Source organism: Sorex araneus, chromosome 2, assembly GCF_027595985.1.
Source record: "Sorex araneus isolate mSorAra2 chromosome 2, mSorAra2.pri, whole genome shotgun sequence".
Taxonomy (NCBI): domain Eukaryota; kingdom Metazoa; phylum Chordata; class Mammalia; order Eulipotyphla; family Soricidae; genus Sorex; species Sorex araneus.
The window spans coordinates 234,449,259-234,470,181 of record NC_073303.1 but is presented as its reverse complement, the minus strand read 5'-3'; the positions used below and the strand labels follow the sequence as shown (position 1 = coordinate 234,470,181).

The following is a 20,923-nucleotide window of genomic DNA, read 5'->3' as shown; positions in this document are numbered from 1 at the left end:
GGACCTGCCCCTTTGGGGGAGGGGCGCCCTCGGTGGAGGGGCCACTGGGGGTGGGACCACTGCGAGGCTAATCCGGGCTTGCCAGATTCGAGGACGCGGGTGAAGTTGGCGGGACGCGGGAACGCTCCGGCCCCGGAACCGCCCTCGGGTTGCCACGGGCCATTGGGCCACCGCGCGCTCCCTTTGTGCGCTGGGAAATTCCGGCGCTCGGGTTGCCCAAGCGGGGGGACCACCGGGCCGGGCGTGCACCCCCCCAATCCGGAAATGCCGAGCCTTCGTTCGGGAGGGGAAGGACCCAGATTTCCCGGAAGGCAGCGCCTCCCCTCGGCCGGCCCCCGCCGGGCGCTATAAGAGGCCCCACGCGCCGGGTCGCGGCCCCAGTCTGCGCCGCGCAGGGCTCCCCGCTCGCCCGCGCCTCGCCATGAGCCCCCGCGCCCCCCGCTCCGCGCTGCCCGCGCTCCTGGCGCTGTTCGCGGCTCTGCTGCCAGGTGAGTCGGGGGAGGCGCCCGCGCCGTCGGGCTGGCTCGGGCACCCCCACCCCGGGCCCCCAGCCGCGCCCTGCCCGCCGCCTGCGGAGAAGGCTCTCGGGGCAGCTGGTTCGGAACCGCTGGGGTGAAGAAGAGCCATCGACTGAAAGAGGGGTCAGGGCAGGCTCAATCTCGGGGGGTTTTGAAACTGCAAAGTGGCTTAGATGGCGATTGGGCACACAGTTTGGGGGAGCGCGAGGCCATCTTTGAAGTATTTGTGTTCTGGCTGATTATGGACCCCAGGAGGTGGAGGAATCTGGCGCCAAGCCCAGCTGCAGCCCCTCCCTCCCCTCCACACACACACACACACACACACACACACACACACAATTACTTTCTTCTTACCAACACACACATACACACACACTTTCTGCACACACACACACACACACAATTACTTTCTTTTTCCCAGCCCTTGAGGAAGTTCTGATCCTTTCTAATCCAGGGGAATTCCAGCCTCACTGACCCAGGGGGCAGGGGGCTGTCTGCTGAGTCCAGCCCCCCTCCCCCACCATCTCTTACCTGGAAGGAGGGGAAAGGGGGCCGCCCTGGGTGCCCGGTGAGGTGGGGTTGGTGTCCCAGCTCCGCATGGGGTGCTGCCCCTCCACCCCCCTGGGGTTGTTGGCACCTTCTGGAGAAGCTTCTCTCCCTGTCGTGGGATTGATTCATCCTTGGAGAATCCACACTCACTCGGGGTGGGGTTGGGAGGGGGGCGCAGGGCGCTTGTCTTGCACAAGGCTGACGTGGATTCCATCCCCGGCACCTCAGATTCCCGCTCGCCCCGCCAGGGATTATGATCCCTGAGCACAGGGCCAGGGGAGGAAGCCCCCGCACCGCGGGTGTGGCCACCCCCCACTCTCTCTCCCTCCCTCTCTCTTCAGGGGTGGCCTGTGGTGGTAGCCATGGCGGTAGGCAGGGCACTGAGACTCCCAACACCTCCTCCTCCCCCACACAGCCCTGCTTTACCTGCAGCCCCTCCTCCCCTGGGCTTTGGAGCCATGTAGGGGGGCCTTCATCACCCATTTCACAGATGAGAAAGTGGAGAGCTGGCTCCCCTGGACTCTCTCTCCTGGCAGGATCTTCCGTGGCTCCCCAGGGCCCCCAGGGGGGAGGTTTTGCCTTTGGCCAGGACAACACTGTCTGCGGGGTTTTTTTTGTCTTTTTTTTTTTAATTTTCTTTTTTGGGAGGGGGGAAGGCACCCAGCAGTGCTCAGGGCTTACTCCTGTCTCTGTGCCCTGCCTGTTGTCCTATTGCTGTGGCCTGGCCTACACTAGCCGGGCTGCCAGGGGACTTTGCACTGGTCCTGGAGTGCTTCTGTTTTTCATCTGAGTCACATCCAGCTGCGCAGGGGTGGAACTTGGAGTGGGAGAGTTGTGGGGGTGAGGGGGTAGGGGAGAACCATGCAGTGCCGGGAGCAAACGAGGGACTCATCTCCCTAGACCCCGGCGCACTCCTTATGATTTGTGTGTTTGTCTGGGTGTCACACCCAGGCCTGATTCCTGGCGGGGCTTGGGGGACCCTATGGGATGCCGGGGATCGAACCCGGATTCGCACCGTGCAGGGCAGACGCCCTCCCCGCTGTACTCGTGCGCCAGCCCCAGACACCCGTTCTTTATTATCTTCTTGGCTCCCATCATTTTTCTTTTCTTTTGGTTTTGGGTCACACCCGGTGGTGCTCAGGGCTGACTCCTGGCTCTGCACTTGGGAATCGCCCCTGGCGGGGCTCAGGGGGATGACCCTGTGGGCCGCTGGGGATCAAACTCCGGTGGGCTGTGTGTGGAAGGCAAACGCCTTCCCTGCTGTCCTATCACTCTGGACTGACCCACGTAATTTTTCTGAGGTTTGGGGCAAAGATGAGAGAGGGTATGTGGATTTTTCTTTTCTTTTCTTTTCTTTTTTTTTTTTTGCTTTTTGGGTCACACCCAGTGATGCACAGGGGTTACACCTGGCTTTGCACTCAGGAATCACTCCTGGCGGTGCTCAGGGAACCATATGGGATGCTGGGATTCGAACCCGGGTTGGCCGCGTGCAAGGCAAACACCCTACCCGCTGTGCTATCGCTCCAGCCCCTAGAGTGTATGTGGATTTGAGGTTGCTACTCCCCCCCCTCCGGCTCCCCCCACACAACATACCACAGCCAACCTGGGCGGGGCCCAAGGCGGGACCCTGGATGACATCTGTCCCTGCTGTTTCCTTCCAGGCCCTGGAGGTGCCACGCTGACCGTGGTCCCCCAGGAGGCCACAATCCTGAGGGGCAGCAGCCTGGAGGTGAACTGCAGTGACTCCTGCTCGTCGCTGGGCCTGGAGACGCCGCTGAACAAGCAGGAGGTGGACCGGGGCGCCACGTGGAAGACGTTTCTGCTGAGTGATGTGCAGGAGGACAGCAGCCCCATCTGCTTCTCCAACTGTGGCCTCCGCCAGGCCTCGGGGCACGTGTCTATCACCGTGTACTGTGAGTGTCTGAGTGAGCTGGGCGGGGGGAGGGTGTCCCCAGCAGGCTGGACAGCCGAGGGGAGACTCACTTCAGATGTGGGGGACGGGGGTGGGGGGGAGATCCTTGGAAAACCTCCCCACCCCTAGAAGCTCCTGTGATGGCACTTGAGGGACTTGAAAGTGTTTTGCTTTGTTTCGTGTGGCAGCCAGACCCAGCGATGCTCAGGGCTGACGCCTGGCTCTGCGCTCAGGCCTCGGGCGGTGTGTGGGGACCGTATGGGATGCCAAGGATCGAACCCAGGTCGGCCAAGGACCTGTCCAGTGCCCTCCCCGATGTCATGTTGCTCTGGCCCAGACCTGGTTTGTTTGCTTGTTTTGGGGGCCACACCCGGCAGCGGTGCTCAGGGCTCACTCCTGGCTCAGGGGTCTTAGGGGGTGCCAGGCAGGCGCCTCTCCCGTTGGGCTATCTCTCTGGTCCTGGCTCTCCTAATTTTCGGGGGGCTACCCCCAGCTCCGGCAGGGGGCTGCCCTCCAGCCCCTTGAGCTACTTCTCTGCTCCCAAAATCCTTTTTCTGTTTCTTTGGGGGTCCACGCCTGACAATGCGCAGGAATCACTCCTGGGCTCAGGGGACCCTGTGCAGTGGCTGGAATCAAACCCGGACCAGCCGTGCGCAGGGCAAGTGCCCTCCCTGCTGGACTATCACCCTGGCCCCATGGGTCCTTTTCTTTTTTATTTTTTTGGCTGTTTAGGTCACACCCAGTGATGCTCAGGGGTGACTCCTGACTCTGCACTCAGGAATTACTCCTGGCAGTGCTCAGGGGACCATATGGGATGCTGGGAACTGAATCCGGGTCGGCCGCATGCAAGGCAAACACCTGACCCACTATGCTATCACATCAGCCCCTAAAATTTATTTATTTATTTATTTTTGCTTTTTTGGGTCATACCCGGCGATGCTCAGGGGTTACTCCTGGCTCTGTACTCAGGAATTACCCTTGGCAGTACTCAGGGGGCCATATGGGATGCTGGGAATTGAACTCAGGTCGGCCGCGTGCAAGGCAAATGGCCTACCCGCTGTGCTATTGCTCTAGCCCCGAGGCTGAAAACTCTTTCCCAACAAAAAAGCAGGCCTAGAAGCACTCGAAGGGCATCTGCCTGGCATGCACTAGTCTCTGGATTCAATCCACAGTACCCTGTGGCATCCAGACTGTCGCCGGGGCAGCCCCAGCGGTCCCCAGCACCGCTCAACTCAGGCTCTGAACCAGGAGGCCGGAGCCATTGGACAGCAGGGAAGGTGTTTGCCTAGCACGCGACCCACCCAGGTTCAATCCCCGGTGCCCCATAGGTCCCCCGAAGCCCGCCAGGGGTGATTCCTGAGCACAGAACCAGGAGTCAGCCCTGAGCATCGCCTGTGTAGCCCCAAGGCAAAAGGCAGTGCAAGGACTTATTTGCTGGTTTTGGGGGTATAAGGGACACCAGGCAGGGCTGGGACTTTGCTCTCTTGGCCGAGTGGACCTGGTAGCAGCAGAGGGCCCCAGGGCACAGGCCCTCGGATCAATTCCTGGCACCTCTGGGCGAGGCCCTGGTCTCTCAGGCACCTCAGGGCAAAGGCTCACGAGAGTCAGGTGTGGCTTGCCTTACCACTAATTGGCCCCTGACCTTTGCCATCACCCCAGTGCTGGATTTCGGTTCCCTGGACCCCGAGAGTGCGGGTGGAAGGGCCTTGTCTTGGCAGCAGCTGTTCCAATTAGCACTGCCATGGGTCACGGCTGAGCACAGGGCTGGGTTCAGTCCCTGAGCCCTGAAAGGGGCTGCCCCTGGGCTGCCTGCTGGGGCCATGCCCACGAGCCAGGACAGGCCCCGCTTCCCCCAGGAGTCTCGCCTGGTGTGAGTTCTATCTGGGCCTGCGCACACAGGCCCCGAGGAGACAGTCTCAGTCCTTCAGCCTGGTACATAGACCCCTGTAGCCACACCCCCCCCCAACTGTGCCGCCCCCTTTGCATGCCACCCCCCTTGAGGTCAGCAGCTTCTCTCCTTGAAGTCTCTGCCCAGGCTGTGCCCTCCACCTTTTCACCAAACTCTTATGCATCCTCCAAAGCCCAACGAAGGGCTCACCTTTGTGCAGGCAAAATTTGGCTGGTGGCCCCAAGCAGGGAGGACGCCAGCCTGGCATGAGATCAACCCAGGTTCCATCCCCGGCATCCCATAGGGTCCCCTGAGCACCACCAAGAGAGACTTCTGAGTGCAGAGCCAGGAGTCAGCCCTGAGCACTGCTGGGCGCGGCTTCATTTTTACAACGAGGGGACAGGGTTGGCAGGCTGAGGCCTGCGCTCGGCCTGCTGGACTGTATCTCCAGCCCCTGCTGCTCCACACTCGCTTTCTCTTTCTCTTTCTGTTCTCTGTTTTCTTGAGCCACATCCCAGTCTGCAGGGCACTGCTGGGGGTGCTCAGAGGAACTTACAGGTGCCGGGGTCAAACCTGGGTCACCTGCACGCTTGACAAGTGCCTTAACCCTGTACTATCTCTCTAGGTCTCCCCCTTCTTTTTTTAATGTGTGAGAGTGTGTGTGTGTATGTGTGACAGACAATGCCGTGTGTGTGTGTGTGTGTGTGTGTGTGTGTGTGTGTGTGTTTGGGACAATGCCCGGGGCTGTTCAGGACTCTGCACTTAGGAACCTGACCAGAGCTCTCGGTGGGACTCGGGGGGACCATATATAGTGCCAGCTCGGCCTGCTCTACTACTTCTCCGGCCCTTCCAGCCACACACACAAACGCTTTTTCTTTTTCTTTTTTTTTTTTTGCTTTTTGGGTCACACCCGGCAACACACAGGGGTTATTCCTGGCTCTGCACTCAGGAATTACCCCTGGCGGTGCTCAGGAGACCATATGGGATGCTGGGAATCGAACCCGGGTCGGCCTCGTGCAAGGCAAACGCCCTACCCGATGTGCTATTGCTCCAGCCCCACAAACGCTTTTTCTGGTTTTGTTTTTTTTTCGTTTGGGTGCTCGGGGCTCACTCCTGGCTTTGCACTCAGGAATTACTCTTGACAGAGCTCAGGGGACCAGATGAGCTGCCAGGGAGTGAACCCAGGTTGGCTGTGGTTGGCTGCATGCCAGGCAAGAGCCCTCCCCACTGTCCTATTCCTCCAGCCCCCCCCACCCCACTGGTTTTGTATTTTGTTGTTGTTGTTGTTGTCTTTTTGCGCCACACCTGGTGATGCTCAGGGCTTACTGGCTCTGCATTCAGGAATCTCTCCTGGCAGTGTTGGAGGGGAGGCTGGGGCGGGGGGTGGGGGGGGAGCTGTGGGATACTGGGCTCGAACCCGGGTCAGTCGCATGCAAGGTAAATGCCCTATCCGCTGTGCTATCAGTTCAGCCCCCTCCCCCCGCTCCCTTTAACAGCCTTACCGAGGGATATTTCAGGGTCTTCAAGAGGCGAGATTGTGGGGGCTGGAATGATAGCACAGTGGGTAGGGTGTTTGCCTTGCACTTGGCTGACCTGGGTTCGATTCCCAGCATCCCATATGGTCCCCTGAGCATCCCCAGGAGTGATTCCTGAGTGCAAAGCCAGGAGTAACCCCTGCGCATTGCCGGGTGTGACCCAAAAAGCAAAAAAAAATAAAAGAGGCAAGATTGAGGATACTTCACAGGGACCCTGGGTGAGGTACTCTGTGAGAAGCACAGTTTGCCTCTGGGGCTGTGCTGTATTCTTCTGGACTCCAGGCTTGTGATTTGGGGGTGGGGAGAGGTAGGGCTTGGGGTCCTACCCTGCAGTGCTCAGGGGCTGTTCTTGGCTCTGTGCTCGGGAGTGACCCCGAGGGGTGCTCAAGAGACTATCTGCAGGGCCAGGGATGGAACTACTGTCAGCCCTCTGATTTTCCTCAGGGGAGCTGGAGTTTGGGGGCTAGCTGCAGAATAGAGAGTTCAGCCTGGGAAACCCCAGCCGTCAGGGGATGTTCGTTGTGGTTTGTTCAGACGGTTCTTTACAGAACATTCTGGAACTTCTTTTCCTTAGGGAGGGGGAGGCTCCTGAAGGGCCACGAACTGAAGAGATACCACAGAGGGTAGGGTACTTGTCTTGCACACGTCTTCCCTGAGGTTCTATCTGCAGAACCACATATGGTTCCTGAGCAGAATTAGAAGCAAGCCCTGAGCATCACTGAAGTGGCCCCCAAACAAAACAAATCTCTAATGGAACAGATGAGTTAAACTTACGGTGCTTACTTAAAGGGACAGTAGGAGGGTGTTTGGGTCAGATTGTGGTGCCTTACACTCAGGAAGTCCTTGGGGGAACCTTACGGGATGCGGGGATCAAACTGGGGCTGGCCACATGCAAGGCAAGCACCCTACCCACTGTGCTCTCACTCGGGCTCCTAGGCTGAAGTTCTTAGCCCTGGTCTCTAATTTAGGAGTTTTGGGGAATGGGGCAGGAGGGTGGAGGAGGCAGGAGGGTGGAGGGAGCCGGCTCAGCAGCGCCCCCTGCTGGCCGAGTCGAGCAGCTCACGCGACGCTCTCCTGGGTCCCCTCTCCCCCCTTCCAGGGTTCCCAGAGACTGTCACTCTGGCATCGCTACCCTCCTGGCAGCCGGTGGGTCAAAACTTCACTCTGAGCTGCCAGGTAGCGGGAGGGGCGCCCCGGAACAACCTCACAGCGGTGCTGCTCCGCGGGGATGAGGAGCTGAGCCGGCAGCCTGTGCCAGGAGTTCCCAACGACGTGGTGAAGGTCACGGCCACGGTGCGGGCGCGCCGCGAGGACCACGGCGCCAATTTCTCCTGCCGCACGGAACTGGATCTGCGCCCCCAAGGACTGGGACTGTTCGAGAACAGCTCGGCCCCCAGGCAGCTCCGAACCTATGGTGAGACACTGGGAATCCCTTCCAGGGTAACTGGGGACTTAAGCTGCAAAGGGGTCTGGTCTGCAAAGAAGAGCATGTTTGGGGCTGTGGAGTGGGGTGTCCTGGCTGTAGGATCCTATAAGGCTGTGACAAAGAGTTAGGGTTACATGTGTCATGGAATGGCGGGGGCGCTAAGGAAAAGAATTGGCGCTACAGGTGGGAATTGAAAATACCCCAGGCAGGACCGGACTGATGGTACAGCCAGCAGGGCGTATGCCTTCCAGCACAGACGACCAAGTTGGATTCCCGGAATCCCACAGGGTCCCCCACTTCCCCAGCACCACCAGGAGTGGTTCCTGAGCTAGGAGTAAAGCCTGAACACCGCAGGGTGTGGCCCCAAAAAAACAAAGAAGAAAAAAAAGAAGAAAGGAAAGAAAAAATGCCCCAGAAATGGCCTTCAGGGGGCTGGAGCGATAGCACAGCGGGTTGGCGTTTGCCTTGCATGCCACTGACCCGGGATCGATTCCCAGCATCCCATATGGCCCCCTGAGCGCCACCAGGAGTGATTCCTGTGTGCAAGAGCCAGGAGTAACCCCTCTGCAATGCCGGGTGTGACCCAAAAAGCAAAAAGCAAAAAGAAATGGCCTTCAGGGTTTCTGCTCTCACACCCACCCTTCTCTTGCCAGTCCTGCCCGAGACCCTCCCGAGCCTTGAAGCTCCCACGCTCGTGGAAGTGGGCAGGGAGTGGCAAGTAGCCTGCACCCTGGACGGGCTGTTCCCAGTGTCAGAGGCTGAGGTCTACCTGGTGTTGGGCGATGACCCGTTGCGTACCGTGATCACATACCGCGAAGACTTTATCTCCGCACGGGCCATGGCAATGGCAGCCGAGGAGGGGGAGCAGCAGCTGAAATGTACACTGACGCTGGGCACGGAGAGGCGGCAGACCTCCAAGACCTTGATGTTCTACAGTAAGTACCGCGGGGGCGTGACCAACGTGAGGGGCGTGATCAACTGGGCGTGGCTCATGTTTTGCTCCGCCCCAAGGTTTCCAGACTCCCAACCTGTCCCTGAGCGCGCTGGAGGTCCCTGAAGGGACGGTGGTGAACGTGGAGTGCGAGGCCCAGCCTGGAACATTGGTGACGCTGAACGGCGTCTCATCTGGGACCCGGACTGCCCAACTCACGTTCAATGCCAGTGCAGAGGACCACGGGCGGACCTTCTTATGTTCCGCCCTACTGGAGGTTGCTGGACAGCGGCTACAGAAGAACCAGACGAAGAGGCTGAACGTCCTGTGTGAGTGACCTCAGGGCCGTGCGGCCTCAATGCCCTCCCAGTCCCCGAGCCCTTTTGATTCCTACATCCCTCTATGGGGCAGGGAGGGGGGGGTGACAGTTCTCTGGCGGGGCCCCTCATCTCTCGCTGTCCCTCCAGACGGCCCCCTTCTGGACCCCAGCGATTGCCCACGGAACTGGACCTGGGACGAAGGTTCCCATCAGACCCTGAGGTGCCGACCTCGGGGAAATCCAAACCCCCAGCTGGAGTGTCTCCGGAAGGGAGACAAGTCTTCGCTGCCCATTGGGGACCTCAGGCCTGTCAAGGAGGAGATCCAGGGCACCTACGAGTGCCGGGCCACCAGCTCCCAGGGTGTGATTACCACGGAAGTGGTCCTGATTGTGATCTGTGAGTGGCAGCACCTTGGGTGGCGGGGTCAGGGGTGGGGCTAAATAGAGGGAATATTAGTGGGGCGGGGCCAAGGTGGGCGTGGTAGTACGTTGGAGTGGGGCTAATGTGGGCGAGATGCAGCTTGGGGCTGGACTAAGGCCAGGGCAGGCCGGCTCCACCCTCACCTTCTGTCCCTTTATCCTTGCAGCTAAACCTAGAAATAATTTGCCCATCATCATCACGTTGACAGTTCTGGTACTCCTGGCCATTGTGATCGGAATAGCATACTGGGTTAACCGACAGCGGAAGATCAGGGAATACAAGCTCCAGAAGGCCCAGCAAGAGGCAGCCTTGAAGCAGAAATTGGCGGCCACACCCCCCTGAACCCGCCCAGGGCCACGGGTCGCCCGCTCAGCCCCCAGCACGGTGGCCCGGAACTGAAATGAATAGTAGAGGGCAGACACAACCCCCTCCCGAAGATCTCTGGGGCAGGAGAAAGACCTTCGTGGGAACGCAGACAGCACTTGGGAACACACGGAGGAACCTCGGACTTCACACCCACTGCAAACCCAGGACTGGGCCACGAGAAGGGGACAGGACTTGGGGGTGACCAAACTACACCTGGCCAGTCACACATCCGGGAGCCATATGCCTCCAATAATGGGGACTCCCCAGGCAGGCAAGCGAGTAGATTGATACTCATCCCTCTTACACGTGCCCGGATCCTTCGGGTCTAAGGAAATGGCTCCGGGCCAGTTCAAGCAGTACCAAAACACAAATCCCTGTTCCTTCCTCTTGACTGATGCCTGCTGTCCCCTCTCTCTGACTCCCGATGACATATTTATTCATTTGTTCTTTTCCTAGCTATTTATTGTCTTCGGGGTGGGCTAGCACAGTCAGCAGGAGGAACTTAGCTTCCTTCCCCCGGTCTAATCTTGTTTTGGGTTGTCAGGCACAGTGGTCCAGGCTGTGCACCGCACAAGGGGACCGGCCCAAAGATGGTGGGTTGGAATTCCCATGGTTGGCCAAGGTGCCGCGCCTTAGGAGCTGAGCCACGGTGACATGGTTGAGCTGGTGACATCTGCAGATCAACTGCTGGGCCCTAATTCTCCCCCAGGCCCCCAGGACACCACCTCACCACTCTCTGCCACATCTCTGCTACGGTTCTATTTTTTTTTTTTTTTTTGCTTTTTTGGGTCACACCCGGCATTGCACAGGGGTTACTCCTGGCTCATGCACTCAGGAATTATACCTGGCAGTGCTCGGGCGACCATATGGGATGCTGGGAATTAAACCCGGGTTGGCCGCGTGCAAGGCGAACCCCTACCTGCTGTGCTATCACTCCAGCCCCCCTGAATTTTTTTAACTACTTTATTTTTTGGTTTTTGGACAACACCTGGAGATGCTCAGAGCTGACTCCTCCTGGCTTTGTGCTCAAGGATCACTCCTGGTGGGCTATGGGGGACCCTGCAGGGTACCTGAGCTAGAACCTGGGTTGGCTGCTTTGAAGGTGACCAATCAGGCCTACTTATTTATGCTCTTTTTTTTTTTTTTTTTTTTTTTTTTATTTATGCTCTTGATGATAGTTGGGACAGGAATTTCCTGTATCCCCCCCCTGTTTTTTCTTTGGCTTCGGGGCCATACCTGGTGGTACTTGGAGGGGGTTGGCTACTCATGGCTCTGCTTAGACCCTATGCCAAGGATTGAATCCCATTCTGCCACCACACAGCATGAGAGCCTTTATCCCTGTCCACTCCCAAGGCCACCAAACTGCAGAGTCTCAGGAAACTGTCCCAGTCCCTGCCTTGATTCACAGACTGACAGACTTCCACCTCCTGGAATCATACCAGAATATTCAGGGGATTCCCTAATGCTGGCATGATGAAGGCCCCGCGGGAGGGGAGGAAGAGAGCCGGAGAGGTCCATCCAGCTCCGGAAACCTCGCCTTTGTGCGCCCGCACCCCCGCCCTGGTGCGAATTGGAAGCGCCTGTTGCCCCAGCTGCAACCCTTTCTGCCCCCCACTTCCTCTCGCAAACAGAGGCTGCTGGGCCAAGGCCCAGCCCTGAGGCTTGAGCCCAAATCCCGAGCTGGTGAGCAGCTTTTTAGTGAAAATTAAAACTTTTTACAAAGACTCGCGATGGCCGTGGTTCTTCAAGGGGTCTGAAGTCTCCTGTGGGGAGGTGTGGGGGGGCTGGAGTGAAAGGCAGTCAGGTATAGCAGGGTTCCTGGGTCCTCTAGGGGGCCTCCGAGCCTCCCCGGGGTGGGGCAGACGAGGCGGGGTGAGGGCCTCCTTATCTCTCGAGCCAGCCTGGGCCATCCGGTTCAGGGCCCCCTCAGTTCCGCCTGCCAGTCATGGGGTCTCTGCTGCCCCTCTTGCTGCTGGCTTTACCTGCCGCCTCCTACCCGGGAGGAAGGAACCCGCAAAGGCACTGGACGGTGCGGGCACCAGCCCCCACCGGCGATCCACCTCCGGCGCGCCCGGGGACCTCTGCGCCTTTCTGGGTGCGCCTGAGCCCCGAATACACCGCCGTGCCGCCGGGGGGTTCCGTTTGGCTCAACTGCAGCAGCAGCTGCCCCCTGCCGGAAGACTGGGGCCTCCGCAGCCTGCTGAGGCGCGGGGACACGCTGCAAGGGCCCGGCTGGGTGTCCTACCAGTTGCTGGACGTGAGGGCCTGGAGCTCCGTGGCGCACTGTTTCGTCACCTGCGCGGGACAGACGCGGGGGGCCACGGCCAGGATAACCGCCTACAGTGAGGGGCCGGAGTTGACGAGACGGGTGGGAGGTCGTGACGGGGTGGGGGGTAGTGACGGGGGGAGGGGGGCGAGGCGATTGCGACGCCAGGGGGCGCCCCTGGACTTGGCTCAAACGGTGGGGGACAACCCTCCTCTCCCCGCCCACCTCTCGCTTTAGAAAGGCCGCGCAGCGTGATCCTGGAACCTCCGGTCTTGGAGGGCGGCGAGTATACGCTGCGCTGCCACGTCACACACGTGTTCCCCGTGGGCTTCCTGGCGGTGACGCTGCGGCGCGGAGGCCGCCTGCTCTACTCCGAGAGCCTGGAGCGCTTCACCGGGCTGGAACTGGCCAACGTGACGCTGACCTACGTGCTGCGCACCCGGCCCCTGGACTTGGGGCTGCCCGTGACCTGCCACGCGCGCCTCGATCTCGATGGCCTGGTCATCCGCAGCAGCTCGGCGCCCGTGACGCTCACAGCCCTCGGTGAGATGCCCTTGTAAATCGCGGGGAAGGTGTGGATGGTGCAGGGGGTGAGACTTGAACTCCCAGCCCGCCATCCATCACGCTTCTGAGGGTTCCAGCTGCCCTGTTCCTAATTCTCACCTCCTGCCCCCCCCAGCTTGGCACCCCGCATCCCAAGCTTTAGCGTCCCTCTCCATCGCTGTCCTTGCGGGGATCCTTCTGCTCGTGGGGGTCGCCTACCTGCGAAAGTGTCTGCTGATACAGCCCCGGGCATAGAGGACGAGTTGGTCCAGGCCAGCTGAGCAAAATGGAAAAATGGCAACTTGGGGGTGCCCTTGGTCACCAGATCAATAAAACCTTCCACAGCCAGCATCGAACTCGGGGCTTCAAGGTCCCCCATGGATATGCCTCCCGCGAGGAAGGGGTCTCCCTTCTGACTCCCCGCTTTAACTTCCGGTATCCCTGATGGCACCTAAGGGTTTCTTACCCTGGGTCACCTGGGGTTCGGGAGCCCCGGTTCCTCTATTCCCAGCCGGGGGCAGTAGGAGACATCTTTCCCGGGGGTGGTGGGGCGATGTTATCAGTGCGGCGCAGACCAGAGAAACGTCGTCCCTGGGAGGGTTTGAGGCTTGGGCGGGGGCGTGTCCAAAACCCATGGCTTTTCCTGATTGGCTCTGCCGCCACCTCGTAGGAGCTCTGATTGGATGCTAAGTTTTCTTTCCCATTTTTCCCCCACCCACCCACCCACCCACCATCCCTTCAGACGCGGTGTTTTCCTGCAGGAGGGGCTGAGGGCGACGGGAATGGATCGCTCCCAGTTCCTTAGTGCTGGGAGAGAGAGCGCAAGGATAGGGCTACCTGGAAATACTGCGGGACTTGCTTGTTGCCGGGAAGGTGCACAAGTGTGGGGGGGGGTGGAGGAAGGCGGGGGACCCGATAAAGACTCGCGACTTGGCAATGTCCGGGGAGGGGGGAATCACCTGGTCTGTCAGGCACATGGGGATGTCAACACTTGAAGCGGGAATCCAAATGAATGCGTGGCCTAAAGTAGGTCGGTGAGACTCTTGGTCTCGCGTGGACACAGAATGCGGGACCCGCGTTGGATCGCCTGGCAAGGCCCGCGCCATGCGGGGTCCCCCGCCCCGCCCGCCGCGCAAGAAAACGGCTTCAGGGGGGGCGCTCCTCGGCCACCCGAACTCTCACACACGCCGGGGAGACACGTGCCCACTGCACTCTGGGTAAATACAAACCCCCGCGCCGAGTCGACCCGAATTTAGAAGCCCGCAAACGCTGCGCGCACACGCGCGCACGTGTCCCCGACTCGCAGCCACTTCGGTCCCCGCCTCCGCCGTCGCGTGCGGGGGCGGAGCCGGAGGAGAACCGGGGGCGTGGCGGCTCCCCTCGGGCTCCCAGGCTCCCAGGGCTGGCTTCACCCTCCTCCCCTACATGGGTCCCTTCCCCCCCAGAACGGCCCCCTACATCTCCCAAAGCTCTCCGTTCGGTTCCGCAGCAATCTCCGCCTCCCAGCGTCGCTGGCGGGAGGGGCCCGGCACGGAGGCGGGGCTCCCGGTCGGGCTGAACAGCCGAGCATCCCCGCTCAGGGTGGGGTGGGGGATTTGAGAAGGGCAACCCCGCGCCCCCGACCTCCGCGCCGCTGCCGGGATGACGCGGGCGCGCGCGGCGGCGGCCCCCGGCAGGCCCAAACGGGGGTGGGATCGGCCTCCATGTAAACCCCGGGGGTCGCTCGCTCCTGCCTTCCCCCCGCGAGACCCAATGCCTGGCGCACACTCACCCTCCCGCCACCCCACCTCCCCCCGCCGCCTCTGCCACCGCCCCCTCCTTGGAAACCAAGTTACCAACGTTAAACCAATCCCCGCGCGGGGCTCAGCCTCCTCCACACCCCACCCGCCGCGCCGCGCCGTCCTCCTGCCCAGCTCGGCGCTCGCGCTCCCCTCGCCTCCTGCGTGCGCTTCCCCCGCCGCGGCGATGCCAGGGCCCTCGCCAGGGCTGCGCCGGGCGCTGCTCGGCCTCTGGGCTGCGCTGGGCCTGGGGCTCCTCGGCCTCTCAGGTAAGAGCGTGGACACGCGGCGGGGGGGGCGGAGATCCCGCATCTGAGAAGCGGTCACAAGCCCTCAACCTAGCTCCGCCTTCACCTCGCTTCCACGCGTTCCCCCTCCCTTGAACCCGGTGCCTTCTCCAAGCTCTCTCCCTCTCTCCAGGTCACACACGCTGGGGACCCAGCTTCCCCCCCCCCCCCCACATACATACACACACTCCTCTCTTGCCCTAGCTCCTTGGAGATTCTGGGTACTGTTCCTCACCCCAATCCTCGAACCCTGCCGTCCCTCTCCCCCCTCCCCCCGCCATGACTCTCTTGCCTCCCCACACCCCATCCTTCCCCACCTCGCGTGCTGATATGCACCATGGTGAACGGACTTGGCATCTCCCCCACTCGCTGTCCGCAGAGACCCCATCTTCCCAACTGTGGGAACTGGGGGGCAGCATGGGTGCTCTGGCAGTCTCATCTCTACACTTCCCGCCCCGGTGCCGAGCCTCGTGTCCGCGTTTTCTGTCTTTCCTTTGGCTTTTGAGCCAAAATCCATCCTCTTTGCCCAGGGATGGCTCCAACTGTGAGGTGTCAAACCGGGGTCCCCTGCATGCAAAGCCAGCACCTTCCCTCCTATGCTAGCTCTCCGGTTGTTGTCATCTGTCCTGTTCCTTAACTCAGCCCCAAGTCATTGCCCTCTTCTACCCGGCGTCCCCTCCTCCAAGCGTGGCTGTGCGCGGCTCCGACATCCATCTCCTTGGAGACACCCGGGAGCTTTGGACCCTGGGCAGGCGCCTTGTGTCTCGGCGTGTGTGTGGGGGGGGGCGTTGTGAGATCCCAGGGAGGTGAGGTCCCCCCAACCCGGGCTGAACCCGTGTTCTCCCCGGGCAGCGCGCGCCCAGGAGCCCTTCTGGGCGGACCTGCAGCCCCGCGTGGCGCTTGTGGAGCGTGGGGGGTCGCTGTGGCTGAACTGCAGCACCAACTGCCCGCGCCCCGAGCGGGGCGGCCTGGAGACCTCGCTGCGCCGGAACGGGACCCAGCGGGGGCTGCGCTGGCTGGCGCGGCAGCTGGTGGACATCCGCGAGCCCGAGACGCAGCCCGTCTGCTTCTTCCGCTGCGCGCGGCGCACGCTGCAGGCGCGTGGGCTCATTCGCACTTACCGTGAGTTGTCGGCGGCCGCGCTGGGACTCCACTACTTCGCGTCCCTCCCCGGCCCCGCCTCCCGGGTCACGGGGGCTCCCCCTTAGGCCCCACCCCCGGGATCCCCACGCCCCCGACGGCGGGGGGCGCAACCTGTGTGCCGCCGCCAAATCCCGGAGTTTCCCAACAGCCCTTGCTCCCTCCGTGCAGAGCGACCCGATCTAGTGGAGCTGATGCCGCTGCCCTCCTGGCAGCCCGTGGGCGAGAATTTCACGCTGAGTTGTAGGGTCCCCGGCGCCGGGCCCCGTGGGAGCCTCACTCTGATCCTGCTCCGGGGCGCCCAGGAGCTGATCCGCCGCAGTTTCGCCGGAGAGCCACCCCGAGCGCGGGGCGCGATGCTCACCGCGACGGTCCTGGCGCGGAGGGAGGACCACGGGGCCAACTTCTCCTGCCGCGCCGAGCTGGACCTGCGGCCCCACGGTCTGGGGCTGTTTGAAAACAGCTCGGCCCCCAGAGAGCTGCGAACCTTTGGTAAGTGCGAAGAGGGGGATCCGGAGTTGCGGGGCGGGTGCTGAAAAAGTCGAAAGGCAGAGAAACCGGAATTCGAATGCAGCTGTCACCAGCCAAAGTCATTTTGTTTTCTCCTCTGTAGCTTGAGGATGTCACAGAGCGCCCCGAATTCTAAGTGGTTCGTATTTTCCACTCTCCAGCCCTATCTCCCGACCCGCCACGCCTCACCGGCCCCCGCCTCCTGGAAGTGGGCTCAGAAAGGCTAGTGAGCTGCGCCCTGGAGGGACTATTTCCAGCCTCGGAGGCTGGGGTCTATCTGGCGCTGGGCAACCAGAGGCTGAGTCCCAATGTGACCCTCGAAGAAGAGGCGCTCCTGGCCACGGCCACCGCCACAGCAAGCACGGAGCAGGAGGGCGCCAGGGAGTTGGTCTGCAACGTGACCCTAGGGGGCGAGAGCAGGGAGAGCAGAGAGAACGTGACGGTCTACAGTAAGCGGAGCACTGCGCGTCTGGGGAAGGGGCGAAAGGACAGGGTGGGCGGGGCTTGACGGAAGAGCGGGCGGATCCTTGCAGGAGTGGGCGTGGTCTGGGGGTCCGAAGGGGCGGGGTAGATGGAGGAGAGTCTGGGGATCCAGAATCCGAACGTGGTGGTTGGGGGAGGGTCGCAAACCCATGAGACTATACCGCGGTGTCGCGAAGGTGCGGTCACGTAAGAGGCGGTCTTAGCCCGCAGAGTTTAGTGGACTCACGCCCTAGGCCCCGCCCCCAGGCTTCCCAGCGCCCCGCTTGACCCTGAGCGAACCCAGTACCCTCGAGGGGACAGTAGTGACAGTGACCTGCTCAGCCGGGCCCGGAGCCCTCATCACACTGGACGGCGTGCCAGCTGCGGTCCCAGGGCAGCCAGCCCAGCTCCAACTCAACGCCACGGAGGACGACGACGGGCGCAGTTTCGAATGTGAGGCCGCTCTGGACGTGGATGGGGAGGCCGTGCGCAAAAATGCCAGCGCCCATCTGCGCGTACTCTGTGAGTTGGCCTCCTCCCTCCTCGTGCGTGATCGCCAGGAATCATGCCCAGGCCGTGTTGAGCAAGGCCTTATTATCCCAGGTCCATAGGTAGCGACTGTATTCCACGCCCCCACTCCCGCCCCGCCCCTTAGACGCACCCCGGCTGGAAGATTGGGACTGTCCCAGGAACTGGACGTGGCCAGAGGGTCCCGAGCAAACGTTGCGCTGCGAGGCCCGCGGAAATCCGGAGCCCTCGGTGCACTGCGCGCGGCTCGACGGCGGGGCCGTGCTGGCGCTGGGCCTGCTGGGGCCGATCACTCGTGCACTCGCCGGCACTTACCGTTGCACCGCGGTCAATGACCTGGGCGAGGCGGTCAAGGACGTGACGCTGACGGTCGAGTGTAAGTGGGGATGCGCAGGGCGACTCTCTGGTGTTCAGGGGCTCGGGATTGCTCGCGGGCAGGGAGGAGTCGCGGCATTTGAAAACAGCAAAGAGAGGGGTGAAGGGAAGCTCTAGAAGCAGGAAGGGGAAGGCGTGGCTCTAGGGGTCAGTGGGCGGGGTGGGTGGGCGGGGCCCCAAGAAAGTGGGCGTTCCAAGATCTTTGATAGGTCCAAAGAAGGGAGGGTCCTGGAGCCCTTTTAGGGACTAAGAAAAGAAAAAACAAAGGCATCAAAACTGCGCCGCTGGCTTGAGTGCAGGAAACCGCCTCTATTAGGCGCCCAGTTCCACCGCGCTGTTCCCACCAGACGCGCCCACGCTGGACAGTGTGGGCTGCCCCGAAGAGCTTACGTGGCTGGAAGGAACCGAGGCCTCGCTGAGCTGTGTGGCGCACGGGGTCCCGCACCCCACTGTGAGCTGCGTGCGTTCTGACGGGGGCAGCAGGCTCGCGGAGGGTCCCCTGCGTGTGTCCCGAGAACACGCGGGCACCTACCTGTGTGAGGCCACCAACGCGCGAGGATCTGCGTCCAAAACCGTGGCGGTCACTGTGGAATGTGAGTGGAAACAGTCGAGGGCCAGAGGGAAGCGGGTGCTGCCGTGATCACTCTTCCTCGTATGAACTCCCCGTCTGCTCCCCAGATGGACCCAGTTTTGAGGAGTCGGGTTGTCCCAGCAACTGGACGTGGGTAGAAGGATCTGGACGCCTGTTTTCCTGTGAGGTCGAGGGGAAGCCAGAACCAAGTGTGGAGTGTGTGGGCTCTGGGGGCACCAGCGAAGGGGTGCTACTGCCTCTGGCACATGCAGAGCCAAGTTCTGGAGCCGCAAGCCTCCCTCAGGGCCTGGCACCTGGCATCTACATTTGCAATGCCACCAACCCGCACGGTTCCAGCGTCAAGACGGTCGCCGTGAGCACGGAGTGTGAGCGGGGTCCAGGCGGGTGGGGAGTCAGAGGTGCCCCGGGGTCCGGTATCACACTGACGCCCCTCCTCCTTCTCCCCCCTCCCCCACCCTACCCCGCGGCTCCTTTGCAGCCGCGCCACAAATGGATGAATCCACCTGCCCAAGTGAGCAGACGTGGCTGGAAGGGGCGGAGGCGGCGGCTCTGGCCTGCGTCGCCCGGGGTCGCCCAGCCCCTCAAGTCCACTGCTCCCGGGAGGGTGCGCCCCGGCCTCAGCGGCTTCGCGTGTCCCGGGAGGACGCGGGCACCTACCACTGCCTGGCCACCAACGCGCATGGCACGGACGCCCGGACCGTCACGGTGGGCGTGGAATGTAAGTGGGCGGGGCACCCAAGGTTGGCGGTCAGGAGTGGGAGCGCTCGAGAGGTTTCTTCTCCAGTTATGGGAGACAGAGAAAACCTGAGAAATGCTGAAGCCTCCTTTCCCAAATGTTGGATCATGTGGGTCCTGGCTCTGCTCCCCTCCGCAGCGATTTAGGGATTTCCGTCTCGCCTATGACCGACCGGATTCTAGAGGAAGGGGGCACAGATTGGATCCCAGGCCGCCTAGATGAGGAGGGGGTAACCCCGAGTTAGGTAAGGCAGAAGCGGCTGGACTGGGTTGACCCCGTGCATTCCTGTCCCCGGCAGACCGGCCGGTGGTGGCCGAGCTGGCTGCCTCGCCCCCGGGAGGAGTGAGGCCGGGCGGCAACTTCACTTTGACCTGCCGAGCAGAAGCCTGGCCCCCAGCGCAGATCAGCTGGCGCGCACCCCCCGGGGCACTCAACCTCGGCCTGTCCAGCAACAACAGCACGCTGAGCGTGGCGGGCGCCCTGGGCAGCCACGGCGGCGAGTACGAGTGCGCAGCCACGAACGCGCACGGGCGCCACGCGCGGCGGATCACGGTGCGCGTGGCTGGTAAGTGGCAGCGGGGGGCGGGGCGTACGAACTCTAGGGGGTGGGGCGAACTGTAGAGGCGGAGCGAGTGAAGGATGGAGACTGAGCGAGCGCGATGCAGGGGCGGGGCTAGCTGCCTTAGGGGGCGGGTCGAGCGAGCTGCCGGGGCCAGGGTAAGTTAGCTGTAGAGGGCGGAGCGTGTGGCCTGCAGGGGGCGGGGCGAGCAAGTTGTAGGGCGCCCGGCGCGAGGCCGCAAGGGCGGGGCTAACATTTCTGGTGGGCGGGGCTATCTTTCACGGGGCGGGGCCTCCGCGGAGGCTTGTCTGAACGCAGTTAGCCCCCAAACTGCAGGGTGAGCTAGGGTAGAAGTGGGGCGCCCCGCCAGGGTGGGCTAGCTGGGTGGGAGGCTAGAGGCCAAGGTCGCTGATCATTGCTCATATGGAGGAACCCCATGACGTATCGTATCGAGAAGAAATATGTTAAAGTGAGGTGGCCTCTGCACAGTCGCCACCGTGTCTCCATGGAGACGGGGTAGGGGGTGGCTAGGGGCCCTGGGCAGGGGATGGAGGTGGGAGACGCCAGCACGATTCTTCTGCCCGTACTCTGTGTGTCTTCGGAGGTGGGGGTCTTTCTGGAGCGGAGGAATCACTGTCCCCTCTAATTCTCCTTTTGGGGGTGGAGGAGAGTAGCTTGACTCCAGGGGAGGCTGTGCAGTGATTCCGGGGTCTCTGGGGTTGGGGTGGGGTGGCTGGGGGCGGGGTCCGCGGCGGTGGCGTCTGCAGGAAGCCTCTCCTCGGCAGGTCCGTGGCTGTGGGTCGCCGTGGGCGGCGCGGCGGGGGGCGCGGTGCTGCTGGCCGCCGGGGCCGGCCTGGCCTTCTACGTGCAGTCCACGGCCTGCAAGAAGGGCGAGTACAACGTGCAGGAGGCCGAGAGCTCGGGCGAGGCCGTGTGTCTCAACGGCGCGGGCGGCGGCGCGGGCAGCCTAGCCACGGAAGGGGGAACCGAGGCGGCGGGCGGAGCCGAGACCTCTGTGGGGAGTGAGGTCTTCTCCATCCAGCTGACGTCGTCGGCCTGAGCCTGTTGCCCTCACCCCGCGGGCCGGGGGTCGCCCCCGCACAGGCACACCTGGGGGCCCAACTCATTGCTCTATTTATTTATTCAACTCCAAGCGAGGGTTACCCCTCTTTTCTACCCCTCCCCAATAAAATTTTTATAAAGGATTCGGGAGCTCTACCACGTGCACCCGTCCCCACCTCTCTAACCCTGGGAATTTATTTTAAAAAACTTGGGACAGGGC

General features: G+C 62.0%; 3 protein-coding genes across 3 annotated transcripts; all 3 read left to right on the top strand.

The window, feature by feature from the left end:
- The first annotated feature begins 100 nt into the window (after window positions 1-100).
- On the top strand, window positions 101-10,993 carry ICAM1 (intercellular adhesion molecule 1). Its single transcript, XM_055128948.1, has 7 exons — window positions 101-488; window positions 2,729-2,980; window positions 7,502-7,816; window positions 8,482-8,763; window positions 8,840-9,088; window positions 9,227-9,475; window positions 9,666-10,993. Exons 1-7 carry the CDS (start codon window positions 422-424, stop codon window positions 9,839-9,841), a joined length of 1,590 nt encoding a protein of 529 aa, XP_054984923.1. The 5' UTR covers window positions 101-421; the 3' UTR covers window positions 9,842-10,993.
- Window positions 10,994-11,027: 34 nt separating this feature from the next.
- ICAM4 (intercellular adhesion molecule 4 (Landsteiner-Wiener blood group)) lies at window positions 11,028-13,610 on the top strand. The gene is made up of 3 exons (XM_004616560.2): window positions 11,028-12,207; window positions 12,369-12,674; window positions 12,811-13,610. The coding sequence occupies exons 1-3, from the start codon at window positions 11,811-11,813 to the stop codon at window positions 12,927-12,929; spliced, it is 822 nt and encodes a 273-aa protein (XP_004616617.2). The 5' UTR covers window positions 11,028-11,810; the 3' UTR covers window positions 12,930-13,610.
- Window positions 13,611-14,563: 953 nt separating this feature from the next.
- ICAM5 (intercellular adhesion molecule 5) lies at window positions 14,564-20,846 on the top strand. Its single transcript, XM_055128607.1, has 11 exons — window positions 14,564-14,721; window positions 15,592-15,861; window positions 16,051-16,371; window positions 16,551-16,838; window positions 17,119-17,373; window positions 17,507-17,755; window positions 18,102-18,347; window positions 18,433-18,711; window positions 18,825-19,064; window positions 19,381-19,647; window positions 20,427-20,846. The coding sequence occupies exons 1-11, from the start codon at window positions 14,640-14,642 to the stop codon at window positions 20,699-20,701; spliced, it is 2,772 nt and encodes a 923-aa protein (XP_054984582.1). The 5' UTR covers window positions 14,564-14,639; the 3' UTR covers window positions 20,702-20,846.
- Window positions 20,847-20,923: the final 77 nt, after the last annotated feature.